Source organism: Crocuta crocuta, unplaced genomic scaffold (genome assembly GCF_008692635.1).
Source record: "Crocuta crocuta isolate KB4526 unplaced genomic scaffold, BGI_CrCroc_1.0 scaffold209, whole genome shotgun sequence".
NCBI lineage: Eukaryota > Metazoa > Chordata > Mammalia > Carnivora > Hyaenidae > Crocuta > Crocuta crocuta.
Window position 1 is genome coordinate 3222723 of NW_027551566.1, and position 18217 is coordinate 3240939.

The window sequence follows — 18217 nt, forward strand, 5'->3', positions numbered from 1 at the left end:
TTGTGTTAAACTCCCAAAGCTGGACTTGCTTGTTATAGCAGCTACTATTACCCTAACTAATTCAGTAAAGAATCTGATACAAATTAAAGAGCAGATCACAAGAAGTTTCTAACTTGTTGCACTTAAGAATGTCAACAGCTATTTGAATCATTATGAAAATTATAACTGTAGAGAGACACTGGTGAAATTTAAGTAAGTGAGTATAATAAAGTATAGATTTTAAGACTTAAAAAAAAAACCACCTTAGTTCTTTCCTGGGTTCAAACCCAGGGATAAAACACTGGGGCAACTGAAGTTTGTCATTTTTAATATTGTGGACATATTTGGTTAAATAAAACATTATACTAAAGTACTGCTTTGTTTTTACCTTTTTGACATAGCCATTAGAAAATTTAAAACTCCATCTGTAGCTTGCACTCTACTTCCACAGGACAGTGCTACTCTAAATTATGCAAATGTCAGGCTTCCTACCTAATTATCAATACATTTGGAGTGTCTATGTATGACTGTTGGGGGGAGGGGGCTCTACTCTGTTTCTGACAAGTGCTGTGACCTTATTCAAGTCGTTCACCCCCTCTGGATCTTTTTTTCTTCATGTAAAACATAAGAGATTTGGCCTTTTCATGCTCTGTAGATTAGTCATACCCAGCCCTGTGGTTTCAGACTAACTGGCCTTTTTTTTAAAAAAAAAAAAGTTTTTCTTTAAATTCCAGTTAATGAACATACAGTGTAATACTAGTTTCAGGTGTACAACATAGTGATTCAACACTTCTGTACATCACCCGGTGTCCATCATGACAACTGCACTCCTTAATCCCCATCACCTATTTCACCCATCCTCCTCCCACCTCCTTAGACCAACTGGCCTTGATGTTATAGTTTAAAGTCAAAAAAACAGTAGGACCCCAGGGCACCTGGGTGGCTCAGTCAGTTAAGCGTTTGACTTTGGCTCAGGTCATGATCTCACAGCTCAGGGGTTCAACCCTGTGCCGGGCTCTGTGCTCACAACTCTTAGCCTGGAGCCTGTTTCCCTCCCCTGCTCTCACTGTGTCTATATATCTCAAAAGTAAATAAACATTAAAAATTTTTTTTAAAAGAAAACAGTAGTACACCCCAACACTTAACTTTGTCCATGACCTGCACTCTGAACCAGTCTGTGTTGCCTGCCAATCTGGGGCCATACTCACCCCTTGTATTCCCATATTGCTTCTCTTATATGGACCTCTGGCTTCCCTCTTCTATTATGATTCACATTTGACTCTCAGATTATGTGGTTTCTGGCCATTCCAGTAGACACCTGATCCAGTAAACACTCCTGGCATGCCCCATAGATGCCTACAGCACAAGCCTGGGGTGTCTTTCTCATCTTCAGGGACCTTAGACTCAACTAAGCCAGACACAGAGAGGGAGATGAGCCCTTTATCAAAAGAACATCCAGTGATCTCAGAGTGAAACCCATGCCAAAGGGTATCATTTTAAATAGGTTCTTTCTTCCAAAGTTTATTTGAAGGAGGCACTCTGAGGAAAAGCTTATTTCCTTAAATCATCAAAGAACTAAAAACCAAAAGATGATAGATTCTTCTGGAAACAGACTGCAAAGTATATAAATAAAATTTTGCAAAGTGTACAAATAAATATGACAAAGAGTTCATTTCTGCCACAGTTGTCCACCACATTCAGTATTACATTTAGCTAACTTAATTTTCCATGGATAAAATTTATTCAAAGTTAAATTTCACTTAATAGGTCATCTGAGTAAACAGTTTCAAGTGTTACTGGCCAAAAAACAATATGTTTCCAGGCTCTAGATGAAATCGGCAGTGTCAGGCTAAGAAAACAACTTTAAAAATTCACAGAGGACTGGATAATTGCAGAAAAATTGGAGCCCAGAGCTTAGTCTTTTTCATCCAGTTCTGGAGGTAAAAAGAAAATTACCAATTTCCACCAAAACTATGTCTGGGAGGGGGGAGGGAAGAATGCCATTTAAAAATAAATTCCAAAATACTGCAAAAAAAAAACATGTCTTTAAAGTGGCAGCTGTCATAAGAAGAGCATGCCATCATCGTGTTGCCACACCGACCAAAGAGAGCGCTGACACTGTAACAGGCACCCCGCATCCTGGTGTTCCCCTGGGCGGTGTTCTGGGCATGGGGTTTTCAGAGGAAGGGAGAGGGAGAAGGGGCAGGAGAGGGGTAGAGGGGAATGAGGGTCAAAGGAGGGGGTGAGATATGACATGTAATTTTGCAAAAGCAAAGAAGGTGTTCAGGGCAATGGAGCAGGTATCTTGGGGTGGAAGTTTCATGAATCTCTCTTTTTGAAATTGCATGCAACTACTGGATTTGTACAATGGAAGGGGTAGAAAGGATAAACTAGTTGCAGAACTATTTCATAGATGAGGAAACTGGTATCTGAGAAAGCAAACCAGCCCCATATCCTGAACACAGAATGAATCAGGATAAAAGTCATTCCATCTCCAAACTCTGAACCTACTTACTCTAATGACACCTAAAGCCAGGGGTTCAGTCTGAGAATCCCAGCAACATCACAAGTACCACTAGATGTACTTCATGACAAAAGCCAAATTAACTCCTGCCTGTGACCCTGGCACCATTACTCACTTGGCCATGGCAAACGCTGGCATCCCAAACACTCAGGTCCCCGAGTAAATAATTGCCCTTTGGAACACAGAGGGAACCCCGATGCATCATCTTTGGAAGTACATTCTCATTCTGCTGACTTCAGCAGCAGATGATGAAAAGAGGAAGGGAAGCTAGTCCAGAAACACAGGGCTCACTCCCTAGCCCTACATTTAAGACTTTTGAGAAGGGCACCTGGGTGGCTTAGTAGGTTAAGTGGCTGACTTTGGCTCAGGTCATGATCTCATGGTTCATGAGTTCAAGCCCCATGTTGGGCTCTGTGCTTACAGCTCAGGGCCTGGAATCTACTTCAGATTCTGTGTCTCCCTCTCTCTGTCCCTTCCCTGCTCATGCTCTCTCTCTCAAAAATAAACAAACATTAAAAAAAAAACTTTTTAAGACTTCTGAGAGCAGACACTAAGCACTCAACCAGTACAAGCCAATATTCTCTGCATACAGGACTGGTCTGACCTCTTAAGGAAATCAGAGCAACTGGACCTTGGCTCACTCTAGCCCAGTCCTCCCCTCCATGGTAAGTTAGTGACAGGGAAGATCAAAACTACTTTTCCAAACCAGGACCTTATGAGTGTTTTAGCTCTCAACATTTTTGCACAAAATACCTGTTCCATCAAGACTGAGAAGCAGACCTCCAACAGCATTCTGGAAAGAGCACCAAGGCTATCAGGGGAAATGTGTGTCTGTGGTCATGGTTTGGCCATGTTCTTGTAGAAATAGAGCATTCCTCAGAGGTGCTGTGCTCATTAGAATGGTGAGATCTTTCAAGCTTGTCTGTATTAGAAGATGGTGCTTGAACCTCTCAGCCCTACTGGCTGACTGCTTGGACCTGGGCCACCGGAGTGAGTAGCCTGTTGACAGAACCAGATGGGACTTATGTTCCCATTCCTGTGAGGAGGGGCTGGATAAGGTAGTTCCATGACCCACTTGTAATGGAGGGATGGCTGCCCCCAGCAGACAGTGAGAAATTCACAAGTGAGCTCCTACTATAGAACTACCACCACAAACAGGGCACTAAGCTATTCATACTATATTACTTTATTACCAATTCTCACAGCAGTCATGAAAGGTCAATGATTATCTCAATTTCTCAGAGAAGCATACACAGGCTTAGAAGTCTATTTTTTCCCCAAAACCCAGAGCTTCTAAGCTGGGATTCAAATCCAGGTTGAGTAGGACTCCAAACCCTAGGAAGAGATGGGGCTCTCAAATGTACATTTCCACTTTATCTCCTTGAGGTGCTTCCAATTAAGCTCAGATATGTTCAATTATGCAAGATATGTTCAAAAACAAACGGAAATTCGAGATGTGCCTCTCCAATAAACTTTCTGTGGTGATGGAAATATGATATGATCTATGTTCTCCAATATGGTAGCCACAAGCCACACTCAACTACGGGGTATTTGACATGTAGCTAATGCAGTTGAGAATCTGAATTTTTTAATGTATTTAATTTGAATTTAAATCACCACTGAGTGTCCATATTGGACAGCACAGTTAGAGACATTTTGTAGTGAAAATATTTGTAGCTCTAAGCAGCACCATGAGCTCTTGTTCAGTCCTCCTACTCTCTCTAGAAGCCGTTCCTCCTTTCTCCCCCATGCCCTCCCTGCCAACAGCAGGGACTTGTGCTCTTCCATAAGGTGCTGGACTTGTGCTCTTTTCAAAAACTGGACATCTTTTCTACCTGGGAGCTGAGTCATTTCCTCTCTTGTAATGGCTTTTAATGTGCTTTATTCTTCTACACCTGCCACTCTGAGAAAGACGCTCTGAGAAAGAGCATACTCTGTGCCACTCACAGAGACAGCACCACCTTCCCCCACACACATCCGTCAACAGGGAACAGAAGCCGTCCATCCCCACTGGCCCTGTGCATGATGGCTGAACCCAACTTGGAACCAGTCACTGTACTGTGTGACTCCATTCTTTCCCGTACTGAAGGTAGACCAAAAGTGACAACAAGTAGGCCTCCCTAATGCTGTATTTCCTGTCTTCTGACATCCCACTCACCATCAGCTTCTTAGTTACAGAAAGATGTTGAAAAACACTTGGCTACAAGACCAGATCAGCAACCAGAGTTTTTGGCACATCTCTCTACAAATGGCTCTGTCTGCTCGGTGTGGCACTTGAACCTGTCACGCCCATTTTCACTTCTAGCTCACGTAGCTGCCATGTGTTTCACTAACCTTCAAGAGTGTTCCTTCAGAGCATTTAATAATAGTCATGGTAACCCTTGAATTCTCCAGCTTGAGGAATAGAGATTATGTAGTGTTGTGGGCTGTTGTGGGGTTATTTTTCTTGGGGGGGGGTAGAGGGGATGGCTGGTAATCTATTTTTAATTCCTTCTAGCTCTGTTTGGGAAATGACTGTTAAAATTCTCAGTATGGTAGTAAAGGACACCTTGACCCACCTTCCCAAAAAAGAGCAGACACACACTTCACAGAACTGCTTCTGTTCTCAAAGGTCTAAGGTTCTTTTGGCTACAATGAAGATTGTTTATATCTTTCCATTGTGACACTAAAGAGGAGACCTTTGGGTGTGGGACCAATATTTGGTTGAGTTCCTGAATCCTCAGAAGGGGCACACATGGGGCCCATGTTCCCATCAAGCAAGAAAGAGAGGTCCCAGAGAGCCGAGAAGTCCAAGTCAGTGTTGGCAAAGTACAGCCACAGACCTAACACATCCCCATACCTATTTTGTATAGTCTGTGAGCTAAGAATGGTTTTTAAATGTGTAAAGGATTATAAAAGGGTGTTTTAAAAGGCAAAAACAGTAGACATGGTATATGACCTGCAAAGGCTGAAATATTTACTGTCTGGCCATTTGTCAGACAAGTTTGCTGACGCCTGACCTCAACCACCTAGAGGGTGCTTGCCATTTCCTGAGATTTGGTAAGCTGCGTTCTGACAATACCAAGTCCCTCTTGCTCCCTTTGTGTTTGTTTTTCTTTTACATTCAGTAACACTGGAGACAGAATGTTCCATACCTTTCTGAGGAAAGACACACAGGTATCAAATATGACAGCTGATAAATGAATATTCACTTCTTCCAAAAATACCAACAAAACAGGTAAGGATCTGGTTCAACTCCTGTGTCTTTACTGTGACAGAAAGAAGGCTCCTGCTTAAAAACCAGCAAGAGAGAATTCCAAGGATCGAAGCAAAGATGCTCACAGAACATCCTCACTTGTCCTATTCCAGACTCAGTTTCCCACTTGAGAGCACAAGTGTCCACATTTGACATCAACACAGTACCAAGAAGATCACTGACTTTGACTTACCTTTTCAAACTCATGCCCTAGAAAAAGAATACAGAGGTAGAATCACACCTGAATGGTCCTAGGGATCTCACCTTTTAGTTTCTTAGATGCCTGCCCTATATGTCCCTAAGAATGTCTGGATTCAAAGTCAAAGGGGAAAAGCATAGCATCCAGCTCTTCCAGAGAAAATGGCAGCCACTGCCCACAGCACAGCTGTCACTATTACCTGGCTCAGTGCAGTTCTTGCTGCTCCGGAGTCCTGCATCTTCTGAAGTCAGAGTGTCGTTCACCTGCATTAACTTCCTCCCCACTGTCCATTGTCTGTCTTCCCCTAGGAGGTCCATGAAGTCGAGGTCTGGGGAGAAAAAAAAGGTTACCACACATAACTAACAGCTGGGTTTTAGCCTTTACCAATGCTGCATGTCCACTGTCTGGATCAGCCATCATTTGCTCACTGATGAGCCTATACCCCTCACCGTGGGCCTTATTGTACTTCATCCATGCTGCTTCTAACTGCCTTAGGGCTTCCTCTAGGAGCTGGCTCCGGTTGAGCCCAAGAGAGGCAGCCCTCAGCCTCTAACCAGTAGGGAGTGTATAACTAACTACCTCACCACTCCAATGGGATGACTATGTATGTATTCTTTCTCCACAGAGAATATGCTCCAGTTGTCTATAGTGTAACTCTGCTGATAAAGCACAACTGATTAACTGCTGTCTTTCCCTGCCTTAATTCCTCACTCCCGGTAACACGATGATAATGTTTAACAACCAACTCTCTGGGGGGAAAAAACGTCTTGGTTTGTAGCCACTGGCTAATTTCCGTAGTGTAAATATTCTCAACATGGCCAATTTCAACATGACCAACATGACTTCAACAAACATGGATTTGAAAAGAGTTGACCACCAGCATCTACTCCCCTACCAGTATTTCCTTGAGCCACCTCTCAAATAAAGCTCCTGCAACTGAACACTTGCTCAGGATCTGCTTCTGGAGGGTTGCCCAAGCTAGGACACCACGTCAATGTCCGCAGAGTCTAGGCCAGTGAATGCAGAGATGAAAGCACAGATGTGAAAACAGTGAACCACTGAACGCATGATGGGATAAGCAGGCTAAGAGTGCTGAGGCCTCCAGCCGAGATGACTATAGGGAACAACATGCCAGGAGAAAGGACAGACGATGAAGGGCACATCAGAGGGGGGAATGGAGCACATTCTGTTAAGGACTTGTTGAGCTCAAAGTGTCTGCGAAGCATGGGAATGGAAGTAAGCTGCCTATATGTGTATGGGTGGGGACAACTCAGGGGAGAGAGCTAGGCTTCAGACAGCATTTGGAGAGTCATAAGCAAATAAGGAAGAGTATGAGACATGATGCCTGGGGTCTTCTGGAAGCAGCAGCAGGGAAGAGAAGAGTGGAGAGGGGAGGGGAGGGGGGAGGAGGGGAGGGGAAGGAGAAGGAGAAGAAGAGAGAGGAAGGAGAAGAGAGGAGAAGGAGATGGAGACGGAGACGGAGACAAAGACGAGACGAGAAGAGAAGAGAAGAAGAAGTTGTGGGGAACTCAATGTTGCTTCAGAGTGCAAGGAAAGTAAAAGAACTCAGCAACGGATCATGAAAGGAAGGGAAAGAGGAAAGAGAATGGTGTAAAGCAAGGTCAGCAGAAAGGGAATTTTAAGAGTAGCCTGTGGCCTTGATCACTATGGACAAACCAGGTAAGACAAAGGCAAAGACACAACAGAGATGGACATCAGAGAGTCACTGGGAGATGGAAAGAGCAAGCAAAGATGGTCTTTCTGGTGGCTTAGCACTAAAGAAAGATGTGGCATGAGGAAATTGCCACCTTTTGAGTGTTCAGGGTTGCTGTGGTCAGAAGCCGGGCTGAAATACAAGATAAAGGCCTACTTCATAAGTCAAGTGGTCTTCACAAAAGACCACAGGGTGCATCCCACCCAGCCACATCAGTATGGTGTTGTGAAATGATCAATGAAGAGCTAAAGGTCATCATACCCATTCATCTATTCCCATGGTGATTTTAGTTTCCCAAATTATTTCACCTTCATTATTGAATTTGAACCTCACAGCATCACTTAGGAAAGAAAAGAGGGAGCCAGAATGTTGTCCACTTTGTCCACTGTGGTCTCTCTAAAACCCAATCACTCCTGGTTCTGAGGAGGTGCTCAGTAAGTAGGTGTTGAAATAACCATTACCACTTCAAGGCTAGACAAAGTAAGACTCATGGAAGTTTCTGGAAATCACAGTGCTTGTAGGCATCTCACCGAAGCCACAGGATACATGTAATACCAACAGCTCATGCTTGAGATCTTCCTCAAATGAAAGATTTGTTCCCAAATTTAAAATTATCAAGATATCTCATTATGACTTATGTATATATATTAGCCAGAACAAGGTGTACTCACAAAAAAATGTACAATGTGGAGCCAAACTACAATAAACAATAAGTTTAGATTCTGAAATGCAAAAAGCCTACATGGCAGCCACCTATATTAGTTTAGTCAAAACTGAGAGAGCAATACCAAAAATAATTCAAAGAGAAAACAAGACATTTGTGTAGTCTGGTTAACCTCAACAGTTAGTTTTTAGGATTAAGAATGGTAAGAAGCAGAGAAAAAATTTTTCAAAAACTCATAAAGAAACAATAAGCTCAGTGGTCTGAAAATCCAACAAGCATCCCTGAAATGTGAACACAGCACCATATTGTCACAAATGATCTAAAAGGGGTGGAGAAAGACATCCTGTTTGTCTCAGGCAGGGTTTCCACAGAAGCAACCCATGAGACAAGGATTTGAACCCTCATGTTTTCTTTGGGGAATAGGGATAATCCCAGATAGCATCTGGCAGGTAAGAGGGACATGGGATGGGGAAGAAGAGCCAGCCAATGAAGGGTACACTTCAAGCCAATTGCCAAAATGAGTAAACTAGACCCCTGGAAAGCTCTAGGGGTCAGGGTAGACAGGTATCTCAGACACTGGAGGGGTAAGGAAATTTAGGTATGTATCCACCCATTCCTGATCTGCCATTGGTAGAAGACTGTTTCCAGGGGACATGAATTCCCTGGTACTTCTAACCTGTCACATGGGTGTCCAAGGTGGGCTCCAGTGTCCACAGAAAGACCTTAGACAATGAGATGGAGGGGCTAAAAGTAAAGCAGTGCCTTTGTGCACTGAAGAGTTAAAAACAAAGAGATATGGGCAGGGCACCAGTGGCCTCTTCCATCCTGCATGAGATCCAAAGATAGAGTGGTGCTAGGGATCAACAGATTGGCCATTCTGCTGTTCTCATAATCTGGGTCAAAGAAAAGTACTTTGTGGTACTACAATCCTAATGTTTAGGAAAACTCCAAAGATTTGCAAAGAAGCAAGTGTCCCTTCCAATGACTTCCAAAGCTCTTTCTTAGGCCAAGTTTCCATGGTTCTGTAATTCTGAAAGAAAAGCTGATACCAATTAAGAGATGTAAAAATAAAGCCAGCTATTGTAGCAGAAAATTAGAGGATTTTTTTTACATAATGATTCAATATCTTCAGGCATTAGAGACTATTAAGGCAGCACCTCTGGATTCCAAAACCTACAAATTTTTATCTCAACAAAAATATATTTGACCACTAACCACTGATCAACTAATGCAGAGACCAGAGTCAGAAAGTCAGAGAGACAAAGAAAGCACTGCATTCGCTTACTTCCCACGGAGAACCAAATGTGACAATATTATACCCCCATTCCATTTTTCCTCACAAAATCCTGGTGAGGTAGGAAGGGGCAGTTGACGCTGGGGTCGACTTACCTTGGAGTAAATATATCAGGGTAGAAGAGATTTTCTTAAAATCAGAGCCAATCCCTAGCCAGCCACATCAACTACCATTTAATAGTTATTATGGCTTCCACTTACTGAGAGTCTATTAAGCACGGAGAACTTTCTATTCCATCCATGTTTCATCTTTTTAAAAAAAAATTTTAATGTTTTATTTCTGAGAGACAGAAAGAGACAACATGAGCAGGGGAGGGTCAGAGAGAGAGGGAGACACAGAATCTAAAGTAGGCTCCAGGCTCTGAGCTGTCAGCACAGAGCCTGACACGGGGGTCGAACCCACAAGCTATGAGATCACGACCTGAGCTGAAGTCGAACGCCCAACCGACTGTGCCACTCAGGCACCCCCATCCATGTTTTATCTTAACAAGTCTTATTTTGAACTATTAGCTCCATTTGCAAATAAGGAAGCCAAAGCACAAAGAGGTTGAAAGACTTGCCCAAGGTCACAAGCTAAGAGGAATAGAATGGGAATCTGAACCCAGGCCTGGTGACCCAATGGCCACATTCTTGGTAGATCCCTGGAGAGGATGAAATACATCTGGTGTTCAGCTACAGCAAGGTAGATCAACAGTGCAACCCACACCTTATAAGAGGTTAGGGGTGAACAGTCTCACTAAGCCTCCTTCCAGGAAGGTTGTTTCCTCAGAAACAATTAGGAACAGTAATGAGGCATATACCGCATGAAACCATCACAAACAGAAAATGGTTCCAAAAACCCCAGCGAATGCACAAGGCTGTGCTCGGTGTGTTTTTCTTACAGACTAAGCCAGTCCCATCGGTCATCACATGGAGGGCTATATTCTTGGATTTAGGGACAAGGGGTGGACTGTGGGGAGGGCAGAGGGGAAGCAAGCACCCACACTTGGTTTCTCACTGCTCTCCCTTCACTCATCTCTGGCTTCTTGGACTTCTCTGCTAGGGCAGAGGCTGCTCCACAAAGCTACACTTGAGCAATGTCAACAAAAACACTTGGCGTCTGTCCACTGCATTCTTGGCTCCTCATCTGCCAGGCCCTGGAAGTTGCATGTTGGCCTAATTAGTTGGGGGGCAGGGGGCATGTGAGGAGGGAGGCAGATAGCTCACATGTCATATGTCACCAGCAGAGACAGCATGTATGACTGAAGGCTCTGAGAAGGGGGGACAGGAGTGGGCTGTGGAGATACCACGGGGTGCCTGCTGAAAGGGGAAGAAGTTCTCAACCCGAGACTCAAGCCACATGCACTAAGGAAGGAAAGAAGTGGAGGCTGGGTGCCAAGTTTCCATTACAGAGCTGTGTGCTCACCCTCTCCTGCTCTCACCACCCCCTCCCCCCATCTTTCTCTCTCTTCCCCCAGCCCTTCTTCCTCCCTGGAACAGGGGCTGGGAGAACCCAAGGTTTTCTGACACCAAGAACGGGTTTCCTTGGGTGCCTCAGATCCCAGCCTTCACTTTTTCCTGTGTGTCCCCTTGTCCCACAGGACTTCCACCCTTCCCAAATACTGGCCATAGGCCCCTCGGAGAGATGGGGCTATCTGCTCTCTAAGGAGGGGACTCCCGCAGACATAAGAACAGGCAGCAGATGGGCATGTCTGCTGCAACAGCATCATGACCATCCTGTGTGTCCCTTGCCTATGCACCAAGCCACTCCATGCTCTCACAGGGCATATCCGCTCTCTTACTGCCGTTGCTGATGGGGTTAAGTGGTCTACCTGGGACTCAAGCCCAGATCTGACTCCAAAGCCCAGGTAAGCAATTCCACCTTTCCCAGAGCTCTAGAAGCCCAGAGGACTTGGCCTCCAGGGGTCAGCAGGCTCACTTTGAGAGGCCATGTTAACTCTCCCCTCCCCCAAAACTGAAATACTGCATTTCTCCTTGAAACTGGGATGGAGAGAGCCACCACTCTGAAACACCCAGAGGATCAGGGCAATAGCCCCTCATTTGCAGATGAGGAAACAGTCTTAGAATGCTTACACAACGGTGAAGAAATAATGTACAGAAAACTCACTTAACAGAACAAGGGACAGAGCTGATGACCACAGAGACTGGCTCTGGCTCTCTAGGCTGGCTCAGTGCTCCTCACCAAGGCTATAAATACCCCACCCTACAGTTTACACAGCTGTCTCCACTCTCTGCGCCCCAGGTCTTCACCTCAGGGTCGGAGGTCAGGTTTGCATAAGCCCACAGCCAGCAGACCGCTTTCTGCAGACTTGGTGAGCAGGGGTGCATCTGCCCGCCCCCAGCAGCACCCTCCACCCCAAGAGTCTCTCGAGAATGAGCCTGGTGCTTCTCAGCCTCTGTGAGTAAAGAGGCAGCAACGGAGGCCCTGGCTTTCTGCACGTGGATTTTCACACGGATTTTCCAGCTGAAAGAAGAGTGTGTCTCTGCACTGTTCTTGGTCCTTGGAAAGGAATACAAACTGCGGAGAAGCTGTGAGCTCTCCAAAACCACCAGGAGAGGAAGAAGCCAGGGGCTGAGTGAGCCATACACTGGTTCTTCTCCATTGCCTTAAAGCTTCCAGAAAGACAGAGAAGGGCAGATCCAGAGACCTCATTGCTGCGGGGAGGCCACACACTCTGTTTAAATGTCTCCTCTCTAGCTGCTTGTACATGCTGTTCAGTGGGTGGGGGACGCTTAGAACCCAGCGGGCTGAGTCAACTTCTCCCCTCTCCTGTGCTCCATCTACGTACAGACAGCATTCACAGGTTGCCACTTTAACACTGAATTTGAACCTTCCAGCACTGAGGCACGACACCTCTTCAAGAGTAAAGTTGAAAGCTGAAGGCTTTTGGTCACTCCAAAAGGCCTCCCTTCCACTCCAAGGTGAAGGGTAACCCCCAACCACCTGCCCCACTGAGGCAGGCACTTCCGCTGATGCCCAGTCCTCTGGCAGTCTCCTCTCCCACACAGAGTGGTCACTTAGCTACAGCACGGGCACCTGTTGGGGGCTGGCTGGAAACACAGATCTCAGGCTGGAGGGAGCAAGAAGCTGTGTGGGGCACACTGGAGCCTAGCTGCTCTCCCATGCCCCGCGGGCAGTCCTCCCGGCACAACACACACTAGGGGGCCGCAGGCACAGGGAGCCGGTCCCTGCCTGCCCCTGCTGGACTGAGGGGTGCAGGAATGCAAGGACCTCAGATGGTGAAAAGGAAGGCAGGGAGCACACGGCAGGTTGGTGGGGCTTCAGGCCACGCCGTGGTGTTCAATCATGTCCCACATCAGAATGACTGGTCTCTCTGCCCACCCACAGGAGGGAAAAAGGAGGGCCCAGCTATCTACTCCCCTACAATGTCTCCACCACTCCTGCACCTTGCCTTCCCTCCTGTCACCAACCCCTACACAGATCCAGCCCACTCACTTCCCCCTGGGGCCAAAAGAAGCTGGATGAGTCCCTGCAAGAGTGGCCTTGGGGACAAGGGACTGCCCAAGGCCCTCAGCCCAAAGGCATGAACCAAGTGTCCAAACTGGCCCAAACAGACTCTGCCATGGCAAAAGAAGGCAAGTCTGGTTGTGAGACTCTGAGCCTCTCACTGCTTCCAGAGGGAAGCTCTTCTTCCAGGCAGCCTTTCCTGACCTTCCAGAACCTCTTCCACCACAAGCTCCCAGAAAAGGAGCTACTCCTCCTTTAGAGTATGTATTACAGACAGCATCATAACCTGTCTTTATTGCTCCTTCCCACCCCCAACCCGTGTGCCAGCTCCAGGAATACCCATCGTGCTTGTGTTTTTCTCCTCACTGTGTCTGCCTGGCCTGGAACTCAGTGGACACTGGACAGCCACGGTGTCTTAGTGTTTCACTCAAGCCACCATCTGAGTGAGCCTAGAGAGTATTCAGCAAATCCCCAGGAAAGATCCCCGGGTGATTCTATATCATCCCTCAGGGGTCATGTCCTTTGACTAGGGGTTCATGTTTAAATGAGAGGCCCGGGATTGGTAGTGGCAACTCTGCACCAGAATTCAGGTTTTCCAGGTTCCTGGACAAAACTGTTCATGTTACAGCCTTGTTACTCAAAGTGGTCCTGGGACCAGCCACATCAGCATTGCCTGGGAACTTGCTAGAAATGCAAAATCTGGGGCCCGCCTCAGACCCACACTGTATGAGATGCTGCATTTAAACAGGTGACTTGGGACGCCTGGGTGGCTCAGTCAGTTCAGCATCCGACTTCAGCTCAGGTCATGATCTCGTGGTTTGTGAGCTCGAGCCCCACGTCAGGCTCTGTGCTGACAGCTCAGAGCCTGAAGCCGGCTTCGGATTCTGTGTCTCCCTCTCTCTCTGCCCCTCCCTGCTTGCACTCAGTCTCTCTCTCTTTCAAAAGTAAATAAACATTAAAAAAAAAACTAAATAAAGAAATAAACAGGTGACTCACATGCACCATTCTACTCCTAACTTGTTCACAAATGTTGTTGTGTGCCTGTGCAACAGTACAGTTCCCACCTCTGAAGTCTGAGATGCAAGGACCCCTCAACATCCTCAGAGACCGGAAAGGCCTCTCGCTGGAAACCTCATGAGCCCCAGCCAAACATGGTGCTTTGGCCGCCATGGTGCCGTCCAGCCAGCCTGAGACACTTCCTCCCATGTCTGCCTCCCCAGATCCATCTACTTCTTCTGAAAGGCTTGAAAGATCTGGCCCCGGCTGCCTGGTTTCAGAGCTTTCTCTTTTCAAAACAGCTCCCTATTCTTTCATTACCCTATTAAATAAAGCAAGTGGTTTATTCCAAAGACCCCAGGGCTTGTGGTCATAGGAATTCACCACCTTGGGCATTTGGTGACTTGGGATTCTACTGCCAGCTCTGTAACTAGCTTCAGGCTGGAGAAGCTGAGTCACTTTATCTTAGCCGCTGCATCTGAGAACTGAAAGGCATGAATGATCCGACCTGTAAAGTCCCTTGAGCTTGGATATTTTTTTAAGATTTTACTTTTTTAAAATTTTTTTTATAATGCAATATTTATTTTTATTTTATTTTTTTACAAATAGTTTATTGTCAAATTAGTTTCCACATAACACCCAGTGCTCATCCCCACAAGTGCCCTCCTCCATGCCTGTCACCCCCCTTCCCCTCCCCCCCACCCCTATAAGCCCTCAGTTTGTTCTCAGCATTCAAGAGTCTCTAGTGGCAAAACTAAGATTTTATTTTTTAAGCAACCTCTACACCAAGCGTGGGGCTTGAACTCACAACCCCAAGATCAAGAGCTGCACATTCCACTGAATGTGGAGCCAGCCAGGCATCCCCAAGCTTAGGTTTTTTTAAATCTAGGGTAGAGTCATCTGACTGAAGGTTGACAGGGTCCCATGGTACATCTATCCCCATCCTTCAAAGTCATGCACCCCAGGAGGATGGGCCACATGACTTATTGAAGAGTGGGAAGAAAATACTAGAACCCCTACATCTGTATCACATGCCAGTCCCCAAAACTTCCCTGGCCTTTATCCGCACCATGCCCATGGGGTACACTGCCAAACAGATGGCTCTTTCTTTTCTCTGCATAAATGTCTTTCATCCTGCTATAAACACACAGCCTCCCAATGGCTTCTATTAATCAAACTAATAAAGATATGAGAGCACCAGGCAATTGTATGTGAATTAAGATGGCTTCGGGACATAAGGGGTTCAAGGATAGGCTGCAAGGGATGAAAGCTGGCCACTGACAGTGGAAAGAAATAGAGTCTATACCCAGCCTCCAAATACCCTGCTAACCTGGACAGATGATGGCTAGGGGTTGGCCCAAACAAAAGCTTCAAATGCCTAATGCTTTAGATAGTAATGCAGTGTCCACCATGTTGGGAAGTGCCCTGGTTTGGGTCCTCCAAATGCTGAGTCTGAGACAAAGACTTGGGTGCAAGTAGTTTACTCTGAAGGTGATCCCAGGAAGGAGGAGGGAGGGAGAGTGGAAAACAAGACAGGGGAAGAGGCACAAGATACCTAAGGACTCACTATGGATGCTGCTTCTGCTGGCAAGGGCACAAATCCCCTGGAAGCTCAGGGATGCATCCAGGATGCCTACCTGAAGGAAGAGAGCCATGATTCCTATAGCCCACTAGCTGACGGCTGCCCCTAGACACCCCCCCCCAAATCCTGGGCTGCACTTTTGAGTGGACCAAGCCAGCTCCCACCTACTGGGAAAGACCCTATGCTATGCTTGAGGGCCACCACAACAAAAGTCTGAACTAACACTGAACTGCCCACTGCAACTGCAGCCAGAGCCCCAGGAGAGCTGAGGGATGTCTCAGGGGGACACCAAATGATGTCAGCTACCAAAGGTAACCTTGGCCTCATCTTGGAAAGAATGTCTTTTGAAGCAAGTGGGAAGACAGAGCCACAGACATGTATATTTTCCAATAATGTTTTCCTTTCCTTCTCTCTTCTCTCACCAGGAAACTTGATGCCAGAGCTAAAATATCTTCTTGATGTTTCTCGATGTGAGGGACAGGACCAAAGAGACGACAGGTGGTACGTTTTTCATTTAAGTACAAAGTCACTTGGTTCTTCTCACTTTTTCCTACTCTTTGGCCCACTGCTTGCAACTTTCCAAGCTAGAAACTGAAGTCAGCCATTGAAGAGAAACAAGGTTGAGTGGAAAGAAAGATAGGATCCATTCCCTCTCAGGTTTCAGTCCCAAGTCTGAGATCCAGCACCGGGAAAGGAAAGATGGGAAGAAAAGTACATGAATAGTCATACCAGGATAAGCTGACATGTACAGGACCTTTCAGGCCATCACCTGCTACCTGAGTAATGAGCAGGTTTGCTTCTTACCTTCCAGTCAGAGAGCAACATATCCCTTGCCCCTACATGCAGTGAAACCTGCCAAGGGTACTTTCTATGGATTTGGGATTTACCTATATGAGGCTCTGTTTATTTTCTAGAGTCCTGACAAAAGCAGGCTCCCAATAATTTCCCATTGAAAGACTCACTGAAAACCACAACCAAGATTCAGTATTTAGGACATGCCATGTGACTCATCATCATGCTGTATGCAGTTTGCCCCACGCATGCCTGTCTGTGCCCTTTCCTCCAGCCCATGCACTCTCTCCCAAAGCCACATTAGGCCCTTCCATTCCAAATGCTGAGAGAGACCCTGTACATCACAGCTACAACCAGCCAAGGTCAGTAAGCCCTTTGACAGGGTGTCAGAAAGAAAAAAGAAAAGGCCTCTTCCATTGCTTCTGAAAGTGAAGAAGTAGGAAACAAGAGACAGGAAGTCAACAAAAGGACACACATATATTCACAGAATGAGAAGCAGCAATGGAGAAAGGGACCCTGGGAACAGAGAAGCATGCCCATCACTCCTGGAATCACATACAAGTCACTCTCTGGCAGAAGGATGAGCGGACAATGAAATGCAGAAGAGTCACAGACACGGTGGATGCAGTTAGTAAATGTCCCTTATGGTAGATGTCATGGACATCATGGTCCTTTACTCAAGACCCCTTTCTCTCTTCCCCATTATAGCAGCAAGTTTTGAAGAAAGGCTAGATTGACACCACTGCATCTCCAGGGTTGGACCCATAGTCAAAAAAGATTGGTTCAAGAGTAGCAAGTGGCCGTATTCAGGTCAGTGAGATGTGAGGGGAAGTTTGCCGGCGGCTTCTGGGAAGGAAGGTATCCCCCTCTCCAGAGAGAGCTGCTGATGTCGTATTTCTCTCTCCTTCTGGAAGAAGAGACAATTCCTGGAACCTCTGCATCCATTTTCCCACCATGGGAGAAGCTGGCCTTGGGATGAAGCTCACATAAGGAAGGGAGGAAAAGAGAGAGGAGGAAAACTGGGTCCCTACTGACATCACTGGTCCACTGTCAGGCTCACCTACAGAAATAACGTCTGAAAAATCCCCCAGGATGTTAGATATTTTGAATTTTTTGTATCTGACAGCATGATGTGTCTTGACTGATGTATCATATTGATCATTTCATTAAGAAGATAACGAGTACTGTCGTGAGAAACATCAAACTTTGGTCCAAACCTCAGCTGTGCAACTTTCTAACCTAGATGACCTTAACTGCCCCTACCACTGCATGAACTTCTTCCTGGATGCTGGCCCTACACATAAGTGAATGTCCATACACTAGCCCACCCAGACACAAAGTTCCTAATAAAATCAGTGAAAACTCGTCACAAAGTCCCTCCTCCCTTCTCTGGGATCCATTATCCATTAGGTCAAACCACCACAGGGTAAGTGGTGGAATTTCTCATTCCCTTGTCGCCCACCACAAGAGCCTAACAGTCAGCAATATGGTCTCTCAGCTCAAAACAACAGTAGATGGGAGGCTGGATAAGGATGAGGAGTCCCTAGAACAAATTCTCATCTCTCAGGAAGGACTCCTCACCTCAGAAAAGTTCAGCGAAGCCATGAAAGGCACTGTGAATGGTATCATCTAATTCACAAGGAGCTGGCAGCATGTGATGAGAGTCTGGGAGGGGGGACAGAGCTAGGGCTGATGGGGTGCTACAGAAAGCCTTTCCCTGCCATCTCCTGTTTGCAGAGCCACTCTGATTTTGTACTCAATTAGGAACAC

General features: G+C 46.2%; 1 protein-coding gene across 1 annotated transcript in view; it reads right to left on the reverse strand.

Moving 5' to 3' along the window:
• SLC24A3 (solute carrier family 24 member 3) overlaps positions 1-18217 on the reverse strand; it is a 491381-nt gene that overhangs the window by 423936 nt on the left and 49228 nt on the right. The window contains exon 2 of the mRNA XM_077750215.1: positions 6137-6265. Within this exon, the coding sequence (XP_077606341.1) occupies positions 6137-6265 (129 nt within the window). The remainder of the gene's footprint in view (positions 1-6136; positions 6266-18217) is intronic.